At 37.7% G+C, this 18,000-nt stretch overlaps 1 protein-coding gene across 1 annotated transcript; it reads left to right on the top strand.

Moving 5' to 3' along the window:
- Positions 1–265: 265 nt before the first annotated feature.
- On the top strand, positions 266–13,975 carry LOC103035992 (WD repeat-containing protein 5B). Its single transcript, XM_007235893.3, has 11 exons — positions 266–415; positions 2,767–2,978; positions 4,106–4,190; positions 5,154–5,283; positions 8,685–8,907; positions 10,262–10,370; positions 10,644–10,675; positions 10,994–11,093; positions 12,153–12,218; positions 12,352–12,444; positions 12,533–13,975. Exons 1-11 carry the CDS (start codon positions 404–406, stop codon positions 12,677–12,679), a joined length of 1,209 nt encoding a protein of 402 aa, XP_007235955.2. The 5' UTR covers positions 266–403; the 3' UTR covers positions 12,680–13,975.
- Positions 13,976–18,000: the final 4,025 nt, after the last annotated feature.

Genomic DNA, 18,000 nt, shown 5'->3' with positions numbered 1-18,000 from the left:
AAGGAGTAAAAACATAAAATGACCACCTTTATTACCCATAATCTATTAGTTTTTGAAATTATTTTTTGTTGTTATTTTAAGTTTTTTTAATTTCACTGATGAAATATAGGTGCTACTACAAATATGAATTCAAAGCATTTAAAGACTTCAAACACAAAAGTAAAAAGCCAGAGGCTCTGTCACAGAAGGCTTTATGCTCCCTTCGTAGTGCACTATGTATGCCATTAACTGCTGGATAAATAGGTGTTCACTTCGTAGTGAACGAGGGAGGGATTTGACATGGACCCAAAGCCTCGCGGGGTCGTGGTTACTGAGCAACGGCGGCTGTTGGGCTGAGGGAAAGCGTTTCAGCTGAGAAAACAGAAAAACAGTTAAAAGATAAAAACAGAAATTTCACCTGGATATGACTTTAGAGGTAAGAATATTTTATTAAACGCGAATAAAACAGTGAATAAATGTAATAATGAGTCGAGTAGAAATAAGATTAGCTCCAAAACATAGTTAACATAAGTTACCTGTGTGGAAACCGTTGGGCTTAAAATCTCATCAAACACAGAGTTTTTACTATATAAATATAAACGATGTTTTTATAGTTCAGGTGGGCTGACCAATAAGAATTAAATTTCATTCATTTTTTAAAATTTTAGATTTATTAAGGGAATCTTTGGCATATTCTGCCGCATGGTTGCCATTTCTGTCCCCAGGAAAGTACATGTATAAATGTGCAAACAAAATAACTTTAAAATTTTATTATTTTATTATTCATCATAGTGTCTTGTACATTGACCTAAAAGTAAGATATGTAATTAAAAACATTAATAAAACTACTTAGAACACTGGAAAAGTACAATTTGTTACCTGTCCCCACACTCTAACTATAAACTTTACCATGAAATATAATTATTATAATCCTTCATTGTTTTCCAAATCTATCCATCTATGCTTTAAATTTTTTCCCATAAAAAATACATAATATTTAAGTTACACATTTTAGTTGTGTCCCTGGGTTTCTCTCACTCCTGTTACCAACATCTGGAACATTCTACAAGTCACATCTACAACATGAAATAAAATGAGCTGGTACTTCTGAAGACCATGGGAAGACCAAAATTAAGTTCCTAGTTGTTTTTCTGTATATTTGATCTTATTGTAACTATGACTATTGTAACTGCTGTAGTTATAGCTACAAATGTTTTATTAAAAATTGATTTCATTGTATGTTTTATGTTCTTGGGCTAATGGAAACCTAATTTAAGGATTTCACTCCTTAGATTCTAAAACCACAAAATAATTATTTCTTAAAATATAGTGTTACCAAAAAAATAAATTTTTACTGAAAACACTCATTAGTTCTTATTAGGATGAATGCAGGTACAGATACAGTAAAAGAAATAAAGAAGAAAGTATTTGAGATCTTGTGAGCTAGTTGTTTAGATGAACTATGAATGATTTACCATCATTAGCACTGAATTACCAAAATAATAAAATTGTATATATAATATAATTGTAAATATTACTAGACTTCCTTTGTAGGTGTCTTTTTTCATTTTCACAGGTGCCTACATTTTAATACACTCAAGCTGTTTTCAGTCTTAAAATTACTTATAGTCTTAAAATACAGTTTGTCAAATTATAAAAGGTGAAAAGTGTTTGATAAATCCCTGGAAGCTAAATTTGAGTTTTATTTCTAATTTGGCTAATTTAGCTTGGCCTCTGTGTAAACATACAAAGTATTCCTTATGAATATCTTTTACAAGTGTAATAAATCTCCTCTGTATTTCACCACTGTCACTCTCCTCTCGATGTAGAATGGGCAGAGCTAACAGTTGGTGTGGTGGAAATACCTGTGACGATTAATAAAGACAAATATTAAGTTCTGAGTCGTGTCAGATGAGTAACAAGTTTTTATTAATGCAAATTATTGAGAGTACAATCAGTCATGAAATCATCACGCTCTGAAAGTGCTCTGAGAGTAACAGTTTCTCAGAGCCGTTATTTATCCCCGCTCCGCTGTATCCGGAACCGTAAACCATATATGGACATAGGGTTTCCGCTTGCAACGGCATCCTTCAAATCTCCCTTCTATCCCAAGACAGAAACTCCTTTCTGTTCCCAGACAGAGTTGTTTTCTGTCTAAAATGTCAGCATAGCCTCTTCACATTCACATCCTGGTGTTTACCCAAAATGGTTATCAGACAAGGTTTCTCTGCTAGCTAGCACGTACACAAATGTCGGAATGACCTAAAGAGTAACTCTGCAAAACGAGCTAATATGAAGTGAATTACCACTGTAAATATTAAGTGTGATTAAGCACATCTAATAAAATAAACATGCATAAAATGAAATTTCCCACGTCATTGGTCACACTGACTTCAGCACAACTCTGACCAATCACATGACTAATATAGCTCCTCTCTCTCTTCAAGTCAAATTATCAAAGTTATTTCATTGTGTAAAAAGGCTAAAGAGGCTAAAAATCTGCACAGCTTTTCCGTCGTAAGGCTGTGTGCGATGCCTTGGTAATGTAAACATAAATGTAAACGAAAAATCAGTCACACATGTTCATTAGAATATTATGACAATGCCCAGACAGTATCAAGAGTGCATTACGGTGATTTGTGAGATGTGTTTTATTGTATTTCTGCTTTGTGTTTTCCATTTAAACTTTGCTGAATGCTTCACATAATTCACAAATGTAGTATTGTACAAAAAAATGTAAAACTGTGTTCTCACTTTAAGGGGTATGTAAAATGGTCTTCTGCTCAGTTGTCCAACAGCTTGCCAGTTGATTGTCCAGACTCGGAGAGTGATGATGACAGCGAACCTGCAAGCGATCCTAAACCAGAACCCAACGAAGCTCCTAACACACAGAGTGACGTCTCAGACCAGGACCCGACACCGTTCCCAGAGAAGAAAGAGGAGAATGGTGAACCCACTCAGCCCAAGACAGACGGAGATTTACACATACAATCAGTCATGTGAGTGTAAGCCTGAATTAGGCCTTACAATCAGTCATTTTCTCTCGCTGTTGGGTTGGTTGGGTTTATTTTTCTTCTCTGGTTTAACCTAGGAACTTTGCTCTGCTTTGCATGTACAGTGCTGTGCAAATGTTCCAGGCAGCTAAAACATAATTTAAAAGCATTTATCTCAGCAAAAGTTTTTGCTTGAACAGATACAGGTAAACATGAGGACCGTAAACAGTAACAAGACTTTCTCTATCTGAAGTTAGTAGGGTAGATGGCAGTAGGGGTTATAGCCGCGATGTTACTGGCTCTCGGAGATGGTGTGAGCTAGTCTGAAGAACAAATCTCGAAGAACAATCTCTTCTGAAAACTCCTAGCCTGTGCCTCAGTGAATGTGTTCAATTCCATTTGCAGCTCAATTGATTTAACATAACTAATCTCTTATTTATCAAACCAACTATTGATACGATGACAACTATTAATAATACTAGAAGAGATTTAAAGGTCTATAGGCAAGCCCTCTACTGCCCGCTGGTTAGCTTTATTTTCAGAGTGTCTTTGGTATCGCAGGTATGCATAAAATATATCTTGCGCAGCTTGAAACAAAAGGCATATACTAATTCTCTTAATTAATCCTGGTGTGTTTTGGGTATAACGTGTTACTTGCCATTCCCTTTAGAAACCAGGTGCACTCTGACTTTGGCGGACTGCCATTTTAACGGTGCAGGGAGTCTGCTTGTTCACTCTGTTGAAGGTGCATGAGAAGGTAACTTATGGGAACAGCAATGTTATTGTATTTTTGTTTACTGTTAATGTAAAGGTTGGGATTGTACACTGCTGCGTGTCTGTGTAACAATCAAGGGTGTACGGCACACACACACAGCACACCTGTGTTCTTAAAATAGCAATAAACGTCTGAATGCTGTCAGGGTTCAAATCAGTCAGTGGCACACCTGTGTTTTCCATTGACAAGATCGCAATACACCATAAATGTACCTGAACACACCTCATTTCCAGACCACCATGGCCATCAGCGTAGATATATTCACAAGAATCACGGCGTAAAGTGGAAGACTGTTGGTGGGATGGGATTAAAATGTATGCACTTCTCTGTAAATTTGCTTGTTCTCCATCTCTTCCAGAGAGTGTGACTGTGTAGCCATGACGTGTCAGTTCAGTACCGATGGGTCGCTGCTTGCTGTTGGGCTCTGCAATGGAACCATCAAAGTTTGTATCAGATTTTGCCTTTCTAGAACTCGTGTGAACAGTTGTTTAGGACCTCATCTTTACCTCCATCATTCTGGCCACTGCCATCTCCTAATTACACTATAGACAGAGGTAATGGCTGCCTGAAACACTGTGCTGGCATTGGTTATTTTAATGCTAGGCAGCTGATTTGAGGACACAATAGTTGTTAAAAGTTGCAGCATGAGTTTCTTTATTGGCGTTATATATATGAATGATGAATCCTTGTTGCAAAACTCTCCTATAAAGACTCTTTCTTAGTAGCCCTTTGAAACAGTAGAGTTTGCCAGTGAAATAGTATTTTATCCTATCGTGATACATTTTCTTCAGCAATATACTTTTTAAGCATATCAAGACATTCTCAGTGATCAAAGAACACTAACCCAGCTTTGGATGAATTGCAGTATATTGTGAATCAAAATAACTTTACTAGTATTGCAAAGTATTTAAATTGTGTTTTTAGGGATCTGACACTCATGATGCATACATAAAAATGTTGTGATATAATTTTTTTCTATATTGCCCAGCCCTATGGAACAGTCTAACAAGGCTTTATTGGTGGTGTTGTGCATGAACGTTATGTAATGTTATGTGATTTTTCAGTTCATCACTTTAAAACATTATAATTATTAAAACTACTACCAACAATTCCAGAAAGCACATCTGATTTAAAAAGTACGACATTTCACCATTTCATTAAACATATTAACTCATTTAGTATACATTTAGCAACATTTTAAAAAGATGGGACAAGATCATGTGTGCCATTGGGTAGCATCCACTCTTCTTTTAACAGCGGTGTGTAAAGGCGTGGAGGCCTGTGGGTGGAGTAGAGAGGGGGATTTTAACTGATGACTGACTCCTGCATCTTCACCGTTTTTTGTTTAATGATGTGAAATGTGTTCTGACTTTTTTTTTCTTTATGATTCATTATGATTGACCCAGGTGTACAGCACAGACAGTGGTGAACTGACCCAGACCCTGAGGGACAACAGCAGTGTTATTTCAGGTCTACCAGTGACTGGCCTGCGCTTTACCTGCAGCGGGAACTTACACCACCTGCTACTGGCCACCTGTGAGTATACCCTCACACTTTTACACAAGTCTTTAATTGAGTATGAGGATTAGTGGTTGACCGATATTGTTTTATTAATGGCTGATGCCAGTATTCAGAGAGCACAAGTGGCACATGGCCAATATATAAAGCCAATATTATGTCGCAACTGATTTCTTGCACGTTTTTTCACCTTTTATTTATAATAGTAATGGTAATAATAGACACAAAACTGAATTCAAAGCTGAATTCAAATAAACATTTTTAGAATAGTTAAGGTCTATAGTGTCTCTGTCCAGCCACCTGAAATTACACTATTAAAATAGTTTAGTACTCTGCACTACTTTTATTCCAATGTCTCAAACACTGAATATTTATGACACCTTTACGCTTGAAAAATGTGCAGTGTACGAAAAGAAGAGGCAACTGAATCTCTTTTAAAGTTTATTTAAAGCAAACACAGAATATGGGTAAAACACTGACACATAAACTGTACAACAATATTGTCTTACCTCAGTCCATCAGTGACATTACAAAGTAAAAGAGAAACCCTCACCCATGAGAAAATGGTTCTTTCTAGTGTCTATCTATTGCTTGAGAGGGACACAGCTTTATCTGAAAACTGCTTTATCACAATGTTTTGTCTGATTCTCTGTCTCGCAATCACATTTCTGTAAAGCTGTTTAGTGAGTTGTAAAATAAATACATTTGATTTGATTTGATTTAATTTGAGAGAGTGCAAACAGCTGGCCTCTTTTTGTTAAATTGGCAAACTTGCTGTTTACTGCTCTCCAGTGCACTCTCATTCTTATAATAATTACACTTGGCAAGAAGCTGCATTTTATGTTAAGTAACCAGTTTGTTTATAAGTCAGTATAGTTGGCTAAGCAGAAAGTTCAGGCTGACCGGTTGGCAAAGTCTACTGCTTGTACTGGCACTACTGCACTGTTTAGTTTCCTACCACTGGCTGAAACATCAACGTTCACAAAAGTGATGAAGTGCTGTGCTAGATGAGAAGCTTAAAGGAGGACATTTAGCTTTTGCCAGGATATTTTCCACCTCAGCTCCTCTGGGCTTTCTAGTAATCGCATTATAGTTCATTAAACAGTTTTAACTAGTGCAGGAAAAGCTGAAAACACGAATAAAAGGTCAGGAAATGCTACAGCAGTAACAGGTTTAAAAATATAATTTGGTGCAATGCATTACTAACGTGTTAATATTGTGCCAGATGTGGTACAGTTGGTGATGTGTCCATATTGCATATGCTAAGTACATCCTTTTTATTATTATTTTTTTATTGCAGTCAATGACAGTCTACTGATATAATAGGCCTTAACATTCAATTTATAACACTGCCTACTTTACAAAAATCATCATTCCAACAGTAAAGCATGGTGGTAGCAGCATCATCATCATCAGATGCTGTTCCCCAGTGTGGACTGGTCATTTTATTAAAACTGAAAAGTGGAAGAACTCAAATGTAAGCATTTATCATTAAAGTGTAGGGCCTATGAATTAGCTGTGTAACGGTTCATAAATCTCATGGATCGGATCATGTCACAGATTTTGAATCATGGATTGGATTGTTTTAATCGGGTCTTTTAAATTAGTTTTCTGTTTATTAAAACAAAAAAGTCAGAGGGATATTCATATTGGGTTTCTCCAGCTTTCATGTAATTACTGCTTCTTTTAGTACCTGCATAAATGTTCCCAAATAAAATTATATATAGTGATTGCAGCAGCTGCCACCTTCTTTTTTCTGAGATGTTTCCTTATTCAATAAAATAGGTATGTATAAAGGAGGTTCAGCAATCTTTGGTCAGGGCAACAGAATATACCTTGGATATGTAGTTGACAATGTCGATCTTGTCCTGTTTATAAAGATCTGACACATCACGGGTTGATCTCGATTTGATCTCTGGCGCACCAATGTTGTCTTAAAAGTGTAGCTGTGTTGGACATGTTGCCATGTCTCTTGACTTACTCTTATTACAGTGCTGCACATCGTTAACTGTTTTATCTATTTTTCTATTATCACTAAAGGTTATGGTGAAGCGTAAATTTGTAACAGGCTTTATTTAAATGACACATCAAAGCTTTGTCTTTCACTGCACTCTTTTAACTATGTTATCATTTCAGCCTAATAATAAAGTACATTGTGATGACCATCCTTAGGGACTGTGAGTAACTAACTTTAGTGTGTGACTCCAAAAGCATGGGCAGGAGGTATGGGGGCACGGTGTCTTTCTTTACCATTGTGCACTGTTGGTCCCTCTCTTCATGTCATACGGTTTATAACAGTAAATGCTGGTCTGACTCTAATAAGAGTGTGTTTTTGTTGACCGGTATGACAAAAGTGTCAATATATGTGAATAAATGGTTTGTCTAACCTAACATGTATTGTATAAGTATCCATTTCAGTAGCCATAGTCGTCTCCCTGGGTTTCCCATGTTAACCATACTTGGCATCATCCACCATGTGCTTCTAAGCACAATAAGGAAGTGATCTATAGCGCACTGGTCAATTGCACATTGAGCATCTGGATTAAGGGTGTGTTGTTGTGTCTTTGATATCGTGAGGGCACAAAAAATACACCTTGCACATTTCAAAATGCACAAGAGGCATGAATTAATGCTCTTAATATATCATGAGTGTGTTTAACGTAAAATAAACCAGTCAATGTGTCACTTGCTATTCCCTTTAAGATGCTTATTTAAGAGAACAGCAATGTTATTTTATTCTTTATTCTGTTTATTGCTGAGTCAGGATTGTGCTCTGCTGCATGTATGTGTGTGTGTTTAACCAGTGGGAGTGTATACACGCTGGGTGTGCAGCTTGCACCTATAGGAATATATGATTACGATTGACTGTTGGTTGTCTAAGTTCATTTCAGTGCCAAAATAGCAACATGCCAGAAATGAACCTGAACACACCTCACTTCCAGACCACCACACCCATCAGTGTAGATTTATTCCTAAACTTCTATTTTAATGGCACAAGTACAAGATGTGAAAATAGACTGTTGAGGGAGTGTAAGATAGCAACGAGCATCGCAGTGCACCTAGCACAGGGTGTATGATAGGGCCCTTAGTGTGTGTTAAGCCTAAATAACGAGCTTCCTTAAAAGAGCCTTGTTGCCTCATATGGATTCTTCCTCTCAAACACCACAATATATTATACAATAAAATGGATTAATTTATTTACCCACCTCCCCACCTGATCCATGGGTTTTATTTGTACGGAACCGTGAGGACTGATCCGTATGGATCATGAATTATCCGTGGCCTGTTACACTCCTACCACTAATGTTATATGAATAGGGAATAAGAAATTGTACTTATCCGAGTAGTACATGCTATAGAATTAGGATTTGGAAACAGAGTGTACATGTTTTCTCTCTCTATCTGTGTTTCTTTCTCAGATGCCAGTGGCTGTGTGAGGTGTTGGTATGTGTGGGGAGGGCAGTGTGTGTGGTGGCTGAAAGAATCTAAGGACAGTGAAGAGGATGAGGACCCCCAGCCCAGAGAATCTCTGTGCCTGTCCACCTCCTTGTCTGGAGAGCGAGCAGTGACCGGCGGCTCAGATGCGACCGTTCACCTGTATGACCTCAACACCTGCCAGAGACTACAAGTCTGCAGAGCCAGGTACTCTATAAAACTCCATCATTCAAAATGACATGCATTTACATTTACATATTGGTAAAACTTAGTACTTATTGACAGAATGTTTCAACTAATTATTATCTGACACTAGTTAAGACACTATTAAGCGTTAATGTCAATTAGAAATTAACTATTTAACAAGGTTTGCAATGTAATGTACTGTTAACTGTGACCCATATTAGTGCTTCTCTGTATTTAATTCTAATAGAGCTGAGTGAGTGTGCTTGTTTTTTTATGTCTGTGGTTGTGTCAGTGGTTGTAAGGCTTTGTTTATGCTGCTGATTTCTTTCACTAAAGTTTGGTTTGAGGTTGTCGATCACTGCACCATTGAATAACCAAAGAAAATATGAATCATATTTTTAAGGTTTGTCCTGGCTGACAATAGATTTTGTGGGCAGAGCATGGTCAGCTTGACTGACATAGCAAGTTTAAGGTTTTTGGTGAGAATGTGTAATTGCACTGAGCATGCTAAAAAGTACTTTTAAAACATGCATATTGGTGTAGTCTCTATTTAGATCTAGCTTCATCTATTTATCTATTCAGATGAATCTGGTGAGTTTAAGAATCTGTTGCACTAATGTATCTCTTTAGCTCTCTTTAGTTTTAATTCTGTGCTTCTTTGGTTTAACAAAATGTGAATGAGCAGATAAAGGCTGAGTTTCCTATTCTGTTATCTTCTTGTTCGTAGTAGCTCTGGTATCAAAACCTTTAGAGGTACTATGGTTGTGCGTAACCCGGCAAAAGCTGTTTTAGCCAAAAAAGGTCTCGGGATCTTGATATATGTGGCTTTGCAGGAATGGTAGAATATTATAATACACTGCCTAGCTAAAAAAAAAGGTCATACACTCTAATATTTGGTTGGATCGCCTTTAGCTTTGATTACAGCAGCATTTGTTGTGGCATTGTTTCAATAAGCTTCTGCAATTTTACAAGATTCAATCCAGTGTTGCATTCATTTTTCCAAAAAAAATGTTATTGATGATGGGAGATTTAGAGCACTGTGCAAACTCTTCTCCAGCACATCACAAAGATTCTCAATGCTCCCTGACCCCGCAAAATTTCACAATCTGAGCCCCATAAATCCTGGCATTATCCTTGTAATCATCCAATAGGAGGCTCTTACCTATTTGCTTAGTTAAAACCTTTTTTTGACCAAGCAGTATATTTTGCCCTTCGCCCAGTTCCACACCACTTACAGTTTAAAAGAAAAAATAATAAGGACTTATATATAATATTTAACCTCTGTTCAGTAAGACAGACATAAATGTGTGCAAATAACAGAAATGTAATTAAATAATTGTAAATACCTTTGGGCTGAAACTGTTAAACATTGCAGTGCCTCGAAAGCAGTTATGGACGGACACCGGTTTCGAATCTTCGCTGTTAGTTTCCATCCAGAGAGAGAGACTGAGTTCATAACAGGGGGATGGGACAACACTGTTCAGGTGAAAGATGTCTCATTTCTTTTCATTTCTTTCAAATGACGTATTATTACTGTTACGCAAAAATACTGTTATCTCATACTGTACTGTACAGAATGTTTTCACAGTTCTAAGTTATTTTGACTATTGGACACAATGTAGATAATTGTCAGATTTTAACGTCAAAAAGTTAAAAAGGGCGGATATATTTTTGCGTGACAGTGGTGATATAATGGGTGATTATAGGAATTATTTGGTATGAAGTATTACTAATAACATGATTTTTACATTTTTTAGTTCTGGGACACCAGAATGCAACACTCTATCAGGTATGTTAGACACAGCAACATATCTGTATAGTAAAAGCCACACTAATTTGCTGTACTCAGGTTGCATCCTTTTATTTTCAGAAACAGAAACAGTCACTTTACTTACTTTTAATACATACCCACGAGCTTGACTACTGACATCCAGTGCTTGTTAGCAATAATACTCTTGCAGCTCCGGTGCAAGTAAAGAAACAAAAAATGGACACCAAACATGTCTTGGTTAATTGACCTATTGGGTAAATAATGTAGTACTTTATTTTTATATAGATTTTTTTGTTTTATTGTTGATTTGATTGAACTCTGTATCTGTATTATTAGAATGTTGTACGGTCCTCATGTGTGTGGTGATGCCCTTCACATCAACCCAGCCTCCAATCAGATTCTCTCTGGGTCCTGGAGGAGGTACAACACCCTGGAGGTAAATGCAACATGCATACAGTTGTGGAAAGATGTTTACATACTTACATTACATTCTGCTTTTAATGATTTCTAGTTTTTTTAATGTGTTTTTATAATCAACAATCCACAATTACATACTGGCTTTACCTTACTGATCATACAGTCTGCTTTAGCAAAGCACTTTTGACACCCATCAACAAGCTTCTGTCAAAGTGCTCGTTGGATATTTGACCCCTTAGCAGAATTAAATTTGTTGGTTTCCTGGAACAGACTCAAGCTTTAAGCACAGTCCACATATTTTCAGCAGGGTTGAGGTCAGGAATTCACAGACAGCCATGTTTTAACCTTCTAGCTGTGAGTTATTTTTACGTTATTAATAGGAAAACAAATCTGGTCACTTTGTTGGCTAACTGTGCTGGAGACACTGTAGGAGACAATAGTCAATAGACAATAGACAAAAGTCTCCTCCAGTAAACAACGCCTCGCTTTGCCAAACAATCCAGACTGTTCTCATACAGAGTTCCCCAATGGTGGAACAAACTACCTTCCACTACCAGATCAGGAGAATCTCTCACTATCTTTAAGAAACTCCTGAAGACAGAGCTCTTCAAAGAGCACTTACTCTCCTAACACCTCTAACTAACTACCTTCTACTACCAGATCAGGAGAATCTCTCACTATCTTTAATAAACTCCTGAAGACAGAGCTCTTCAAATAGCACTAAGTAACTAACTACTTCTAACCTCATTTCCTTCTTCCCCTCCTTCACTCCTCTATCCCATTATTTCCCTTTGACCTTCTTTAAGCCCTATCTAAAGATGTTTTTACCTTTAACTTCTCTTACTTTTGTACTTCACTGTTGTAAGTCACTTTGGACGAAAGCATCTGCCAAATGTAATGTAATGTAAAATAGAATTGTCCTCTGAACACATTCACATGAAAATAGTCAGGAGAGGCATCCTATTTGGACATTATAATTTTATTCTAATTAAATGTAATTCTCAAAAATCAAAGTAATTGAATTTTTACCTTACAAACAACACATGCCTACATGCCTTTACTTTGGTTCGTCTTTCAGGTCTGGGACTATGATTCTGGGAGGAAAGTGTCTGAGGTTCCCCAGGACCCACATGAAAACAGCAGAGTAAGCACTCAATAGGAGTGGGCGATATGGCCCTAAAATATTATCATGATATTTCAGGAAATTACTGTTATCATGATATAGAGTATCAGGCAGTTTTAGGAGAATTTAATAATTCTTCATAATCAATTCACAGATCTACACCTGCTACTGGTCTGGGCAGGACCACTTGATTGGTGGCGGGGGACAAGCAAACATACTGAGGGTCGTTAATCACCACAGTCTAGAGGTTCGTTACGAGACTTACAGAGAGCAAATCCTGGTGTAACACAAAGTTTACCAAAAAACTGGATTGTTTGTTTTTCCTTCTCCTGTAGACGGAATCAAGACTGTTCGACTTATCATCTGCCGTCTACAGTTCTTCAGTGTGTCTATCTGGACAGTGGGCAGGTCTCATTGCAGCCAGCTCTGGGAAGCAAGTGTTTTTACTGCACAGAAATCAGAACACGAAAAAGCACCAGTGATTCTCTGCAGAGTGCCTGTGATACCCAAACACAGACACATTGTTAGTCTTCGCTGTTATTTTACATTATTTGACCTGTTATTTTTGAGAAAGAAAATAAGTTCAAAACAGGGTATGGTTCAACACTGTTCAGGTGAAAGAGCTCTAAATTCTTTTCATCTCTTACAAACATATCAACACCCATGCAAAAATCTTTGCAGAAGAAAAACATTTTTTAACCTTCAATAAAAGTCTGTTATAAAAAAAATGACGATGTAATTGCAGAATATATATATTGGTCCATTTATTATCACTTTTGGACACAATGAAAAGAACAGCTTTTTCGACCAATGAAGACGTGCTGTCAGCGCTGCTGGGATATGCATAACCAAAGTAAAGATGTATGTGGGGCAGAAGAGTAAAAACTCAGAGCTCAGTGGCTGCTAATCAAATATTATATTAGAAATATAGAGACGAAACGGGGAAATAACCACCAGCAGAGAAAGAGAAAAAAGCGAAAGTTAAGTTACTGATGCCAAACTCGTTACCACAGCAGCCCATTTAGATACACCACAGGGGTTGAACAATGAAACTGAAACACCTGTCATTTTAGTGTGGGAGGTTTCATGGCTAAATTGGAGCAGCCTAGTCCAATCATTAATTGCACATCGCACCAGTAAGAGCAGAGTGTGAAGATTCAATTAGCAGAGCACAGTTCTGCTCAAAATATTGCAATGCACACAACATTATGGGTGACATACCACAGTTCAAAAGAGGACAAAATGTTGGTGCACGTCTTGCTGGAGCATCTGTGACCAAGAAAGCAAGTCTTTGTGATGCATCAAGAGCCACGGTATCCTGGGTAATATCAGCATACCACCAAGAAGGACAAACCACTTCCAACAGGATTAACTGTGGACGCAAGTGGACATATCCAAAAAAACATAAAACCACGGCTGCTCAAATCACAGCAGAATTCAATGTGCACCTCCACTCTCCTGTTTCCACCACAGTTTCAGTTTCATTGTCCAACCCATGCAGATACCACTCGCAAATAACAGTGACAAACTAGACCATGTGCTTTGAAACACACAGGTCAGTTGCCCAACAGTCCAGGGTCTTAGTTGTCATATTTTGCGCTTTATAAAGCTTCACACATTTTCAGTGGGAGACAGGTCTAAACTGCAGGCAGACCAGTCTAGTACCTGTACTCTTTTACTATAAATGCTGTTGTAATACAGATGGGTTGGGTTGGATGGGTTGATGGCTAATTTTGCTGGTACTTGTGACCATGTGACAATAAAGGCAATTCTGAGAATGTGGCTTGGCATTGTCTTGCTGAAATAAGCAGGGACGTCATGGATGCCAGCATAGGTTACCCATGCCATGGGCATTAACACACAGCCGTACAATCAGAGATGCTGTCTTTTTAACTTTGCGCTGAGAACAATCCAGACAGTCTTTTACCTCTTTGGCCTGGAGGACATGACGTTAATTATTTCACTTTAGACCTCAGAACACTTTTCTACTTTGCATCAGTCCATCTCAGATGAGCTCAGGTCCAGAGAATCCGGCTGTGTTTCTGGGTGTTTTTGATATCTGGTTTTGCTTTGCATGACAGAGTTTAAACTTGCTCTTGTAGATTGAGAGATGAACTGTGTTCACAGAGGATGGTTTTTTTTAAGTGTTCCTGAGGCCATGTGGTTAAAAACATTACAGAATGATGTTGGAGAGCAAGTATGGATGCTACCACTAGAGCAGGAACAGGGATGGCTGGCATTGTTGACATTAAGAAATGAAGGTCAATCCGAAACATTTTAAGTACTATGAAAGTATCTTCAAGGACAGTTACAAATTTCATAAAAAATGTTATGATGAAACTGGCTCTCATCAGGATAGCCCAAGGAAAGTATGTACACTTCGCTGCTTTAAATTGATACTAAAGAAAAAGATGTTTATGCTTGACTTCCCATCATTTTGACCACACCTTTTGGTGCTGTGATTTACTAGAAAAGACAGACAGCACCCCCCCTTAAGTAGGATGTTAAATTCCGCAGGAGGGGCTACAGACATCCAGACCATATTATGTTTGCCTGAATATCCAGGTCACCTGGAAGACCAACAATCCACACTGGATATTATTTTACTTCAGTCATGAAAAATAAGTTAAATGTGTCAAAGATAAGCACAAAAAATATGTAGGAATACATAAAGAGGGCTAAAGCATTGTTTCATAACTTTTACAGTCTGTATAAAATCCTTACACTGACAGATTTTCTGTTTTCTCTGTCTACTTCTACTCCCTCCTTTCATCCCCCCAAAAATGCTTTGTAGAGCATGGCAGTAATAAAAAATGCCTGCAGTCTTTGACGTCACCCGCCTCAGATAAATGTTGTCTTTATGAATTTTTAAATACGGATATGAAATTTTGAAGTGTCACTTGGGAGGTTCATGGACTGGGTCACTTCCTTTCCTTTATTTGCTGTGTCACTCTGCTGCCTTCTCCATGGAAACAAGATTTAATCTCATTTTATCATTAAGATATAAGCAATTTACGTAATTATTATATAATAAGAAATAATTCTAATAATAATAAGAAATGTTTCTTATAAGATAGTCCTTTATTCTTCCCACAGTGGAGGAGTCAGCAGTGTTACATCAATGTAGAGGACAGAACAGAAGAAATGTCCGAAAATATAAGAACAATATATAAAATCGATATATACAATAAAGGAAATACAATGGCGTATAAAAATACGTGTCCACAGTATGTATGTTTTGTGGTGAGCATTGAGCAGTGATATTGCGCATGAGTTAACAAAATATAGATATTGTGCAGAGTCATGGTAAATAGATTATGCTGTGCTGATTTGAGAAGTTGCATTCGGATGTTGCCTGATGACTACTAATGACAAAAAAAGAGTCCACCTATGTGTAATCTAATCTTAGTACAAATATAGCTGCTCCGTGACAGCCTCAGAGGTTGGTTAAGTGAATATTGGGAAATAAATAGCATCATGAAGTCCAAAGAACACACCAGACAAGGTATATGGTTGTGGAGAAGTTAAAAGCAGGCTTGGGCTATAAAAAGATTTCTCAAGCTTTGAACGTGTCACAGAGCTCTGTTCAATCCATTATCCGGAAATGGAAAGATTATAGCACAACTGTAAACCTACCAAGACAAGGCCGTCCACCTTAACTTATAGGCCGGACAAGTAGAGCACTGATCAGAGATGCAGCAAAGGACCCATGGTGACTCTGGATGAAATGCAGAGTCTGTCCACAGGACAACTATTAGTCTTGCACTGCACAATTGTAGTCTTTATGGTAGAGTGGCAAGAAGAAAGCTATTGTTAAAAGAAAAACATAAAAAGTCCCGTTTGCAGTTTTCCAGAAGCCATGTTGGGGACACAGCTGACATGTGGAAGAAGGTTCTGTGGTCAGATGAGACCAAAATTGGCCAAAATGCAAATCGCAATGTGTGGCAGAGAATTAACACTGCACATCACTCTGAACACACCATCCCCACTGTCAAACATGGTGGTGGCAGCATCATGATCTGGGGCTGCTTCAGCAGGGACAGATTTGGGAAGCTGGTCAGAGTTGATAGGAAGATGGATGGAGCCAAATTCAGGGCAATCTTGTAAGAAAACCTGTTGGAGTCTGCAAAAGACCTGAGACTGCGGCAAAATTTCACCTTCCAGCAGGACAACGACCCTAAACATAAAGCCAGGGCTACAGTGGAATGGTTTAAAAACAAAAATATTAATGTGTTAGAATGGCCCAGTCAAAGTCCAGACCTAAACTTAATCCATAACTGTAGCAAAATCTAAAAACTGCCATTCACAAACGCTCTCCATCTAATCTGAATGAGCGTGAGCTGTTTTGTAAAGAGGAATGGGCAAAATTCCACAGAGTTAATTAATATCCACAGTTTATACAGCTCCACACTCTTTAGAGTTAAGTCAACATATGTTCAACATTTAACATTTTGCTAAAGTTCCTTTTTTAACTTTAAAGTGGTTATCATTTAACTTCCTAAATGAAACAAGAGAAGGTTAGTCAATCAGTGAGACTAAGAAATGCTTATTGAGGGAAGGTTCGCTTGTGTTTTGTTTCTTGCTACTGGGTAAAACATGCTTGCCTTCCCTCTGCATAAGAAACCTTGTCCAGCATAGAGTCAGTCTCAATTCCAGCATCTCAGTGCCAGCATCTTCTCACATTTTACAGAAAATTGTAACTTGCTCTTGTAGCCTACAACACTGTGACCAAGCAAACAGACATTATTTAATTAGAATTAAGTTAGAATTCTACTCAAACTATGTTTTAGTCTATAATTGAGCGGAGTCTAAATTGGGTGCAGTTTAATTTAATCTCTGTGGAGTTGGGCAGTATATTGGTTTAATTGGGCACTGAAATATTTAACACTGTCAAATAACTCCAACACTGAACACCAATTAAATCTCAATGAGTTAAAATGACACTTTCAGAGTGAAAATCAACTTTTATTTTAACTCTCCAGTTTTATTAGTATAAGTCACTGACTAACTAATTGTTACATTATTACCAACACAAATATTTATAGAGTATTGCCTTCTAGGTTTCCACAGTCTCTCTTACAAACTACAGTAAACCCAAGTAAATACCAAACAAGCTTTCAGCTTAACATTTTTCATTTGATGCTTATAAGATCCACCCTGTAAAAGTACAGTCGTGATAAACAGCCATTTACACCAACTGTTTTCAAGCTGCTTATAAACTCTGCATTAGTGTAGCTCCATGCAGTGCTGGTTCTGTCTATACAGGCTGTGTGTCATGTGTTTGGCTTGCTCTACGCCTGGGGGTGGGGGATGTGGGGGTGTATGTCTAGCAGTCAAGCTTGCCGTCTTCCTGTGGGGCCTAACTGGGATTGACTCTGGCCACGTCGCCCGGCGAGGGGAGTTGTAGCTGCAGTGATTGGTTGATCTGAGAGATGATTTCAACACTGCAGCTCAAAGTTTAACTCACAGCAGGGAGGGTCTGCAAGTGGACATACCCAGTAAAATAAGAAAAACTGTTACCCTTTATTTGCAAGCTACCAACACATAGGCTTTATAACAGATAACACATAAGCAGCGAATAATTAATGTATAAAACTTTATTTTGATATTTATAACTAGCTTATTCTATTACTCGCAACATAAGTTCTGTGAGTGATTTTGAGGCCCACAAATTGAAGTGATAACACATTTTCTGTCTATAACATCTTCATTAAGCAGACTTTGACATGTTATCTACACTGTAAAAAGTCAGGTAACATAACTACTTTCTACAATAACATTAGTGTACTTTACTTATTTCACA

Source organism: Astyanax mexicanus, chromosome 15, assembly GCF_023375975.1.
Source record: "Astyanax mexicanus isolate ESR-SI-001 chromosome 15, AstMex3_surface, whole genome shotgun sequence".
Taxonomy (NCBI): domain Eukaryota; kingdom Metazoa; phylum Chordata; class Actinopteri; order Characiformes; family Acestrorhamphidae; genus Astyanax; species Astyanax mexicanus.
This window is presented reverse-complemented; position numbering and strand designations above follow the sequence as displayed.

What these genes read in the sequence shown, in the direction of transcription:
- LOC103035992 (XM_007235893.3), top strand. An exon ending in GATGGGACAACACTGTTCAG is followed by an intron (nt 10,371 to 10,643) that starts GTGAAAGATGTC and finishes TACATTTTTTAG; the next exon opens with TTCTGGGACACCAGAATGCA. An exon ending in TTAATCACCACAGTCTAGAG is followed by an intron (nt 12,445 to 12,532) that starts GTTCGTTACGAG and finishes CTTCTCCTGTAG; the next exon opens with ACGGAATCAAGACTGTTCGA.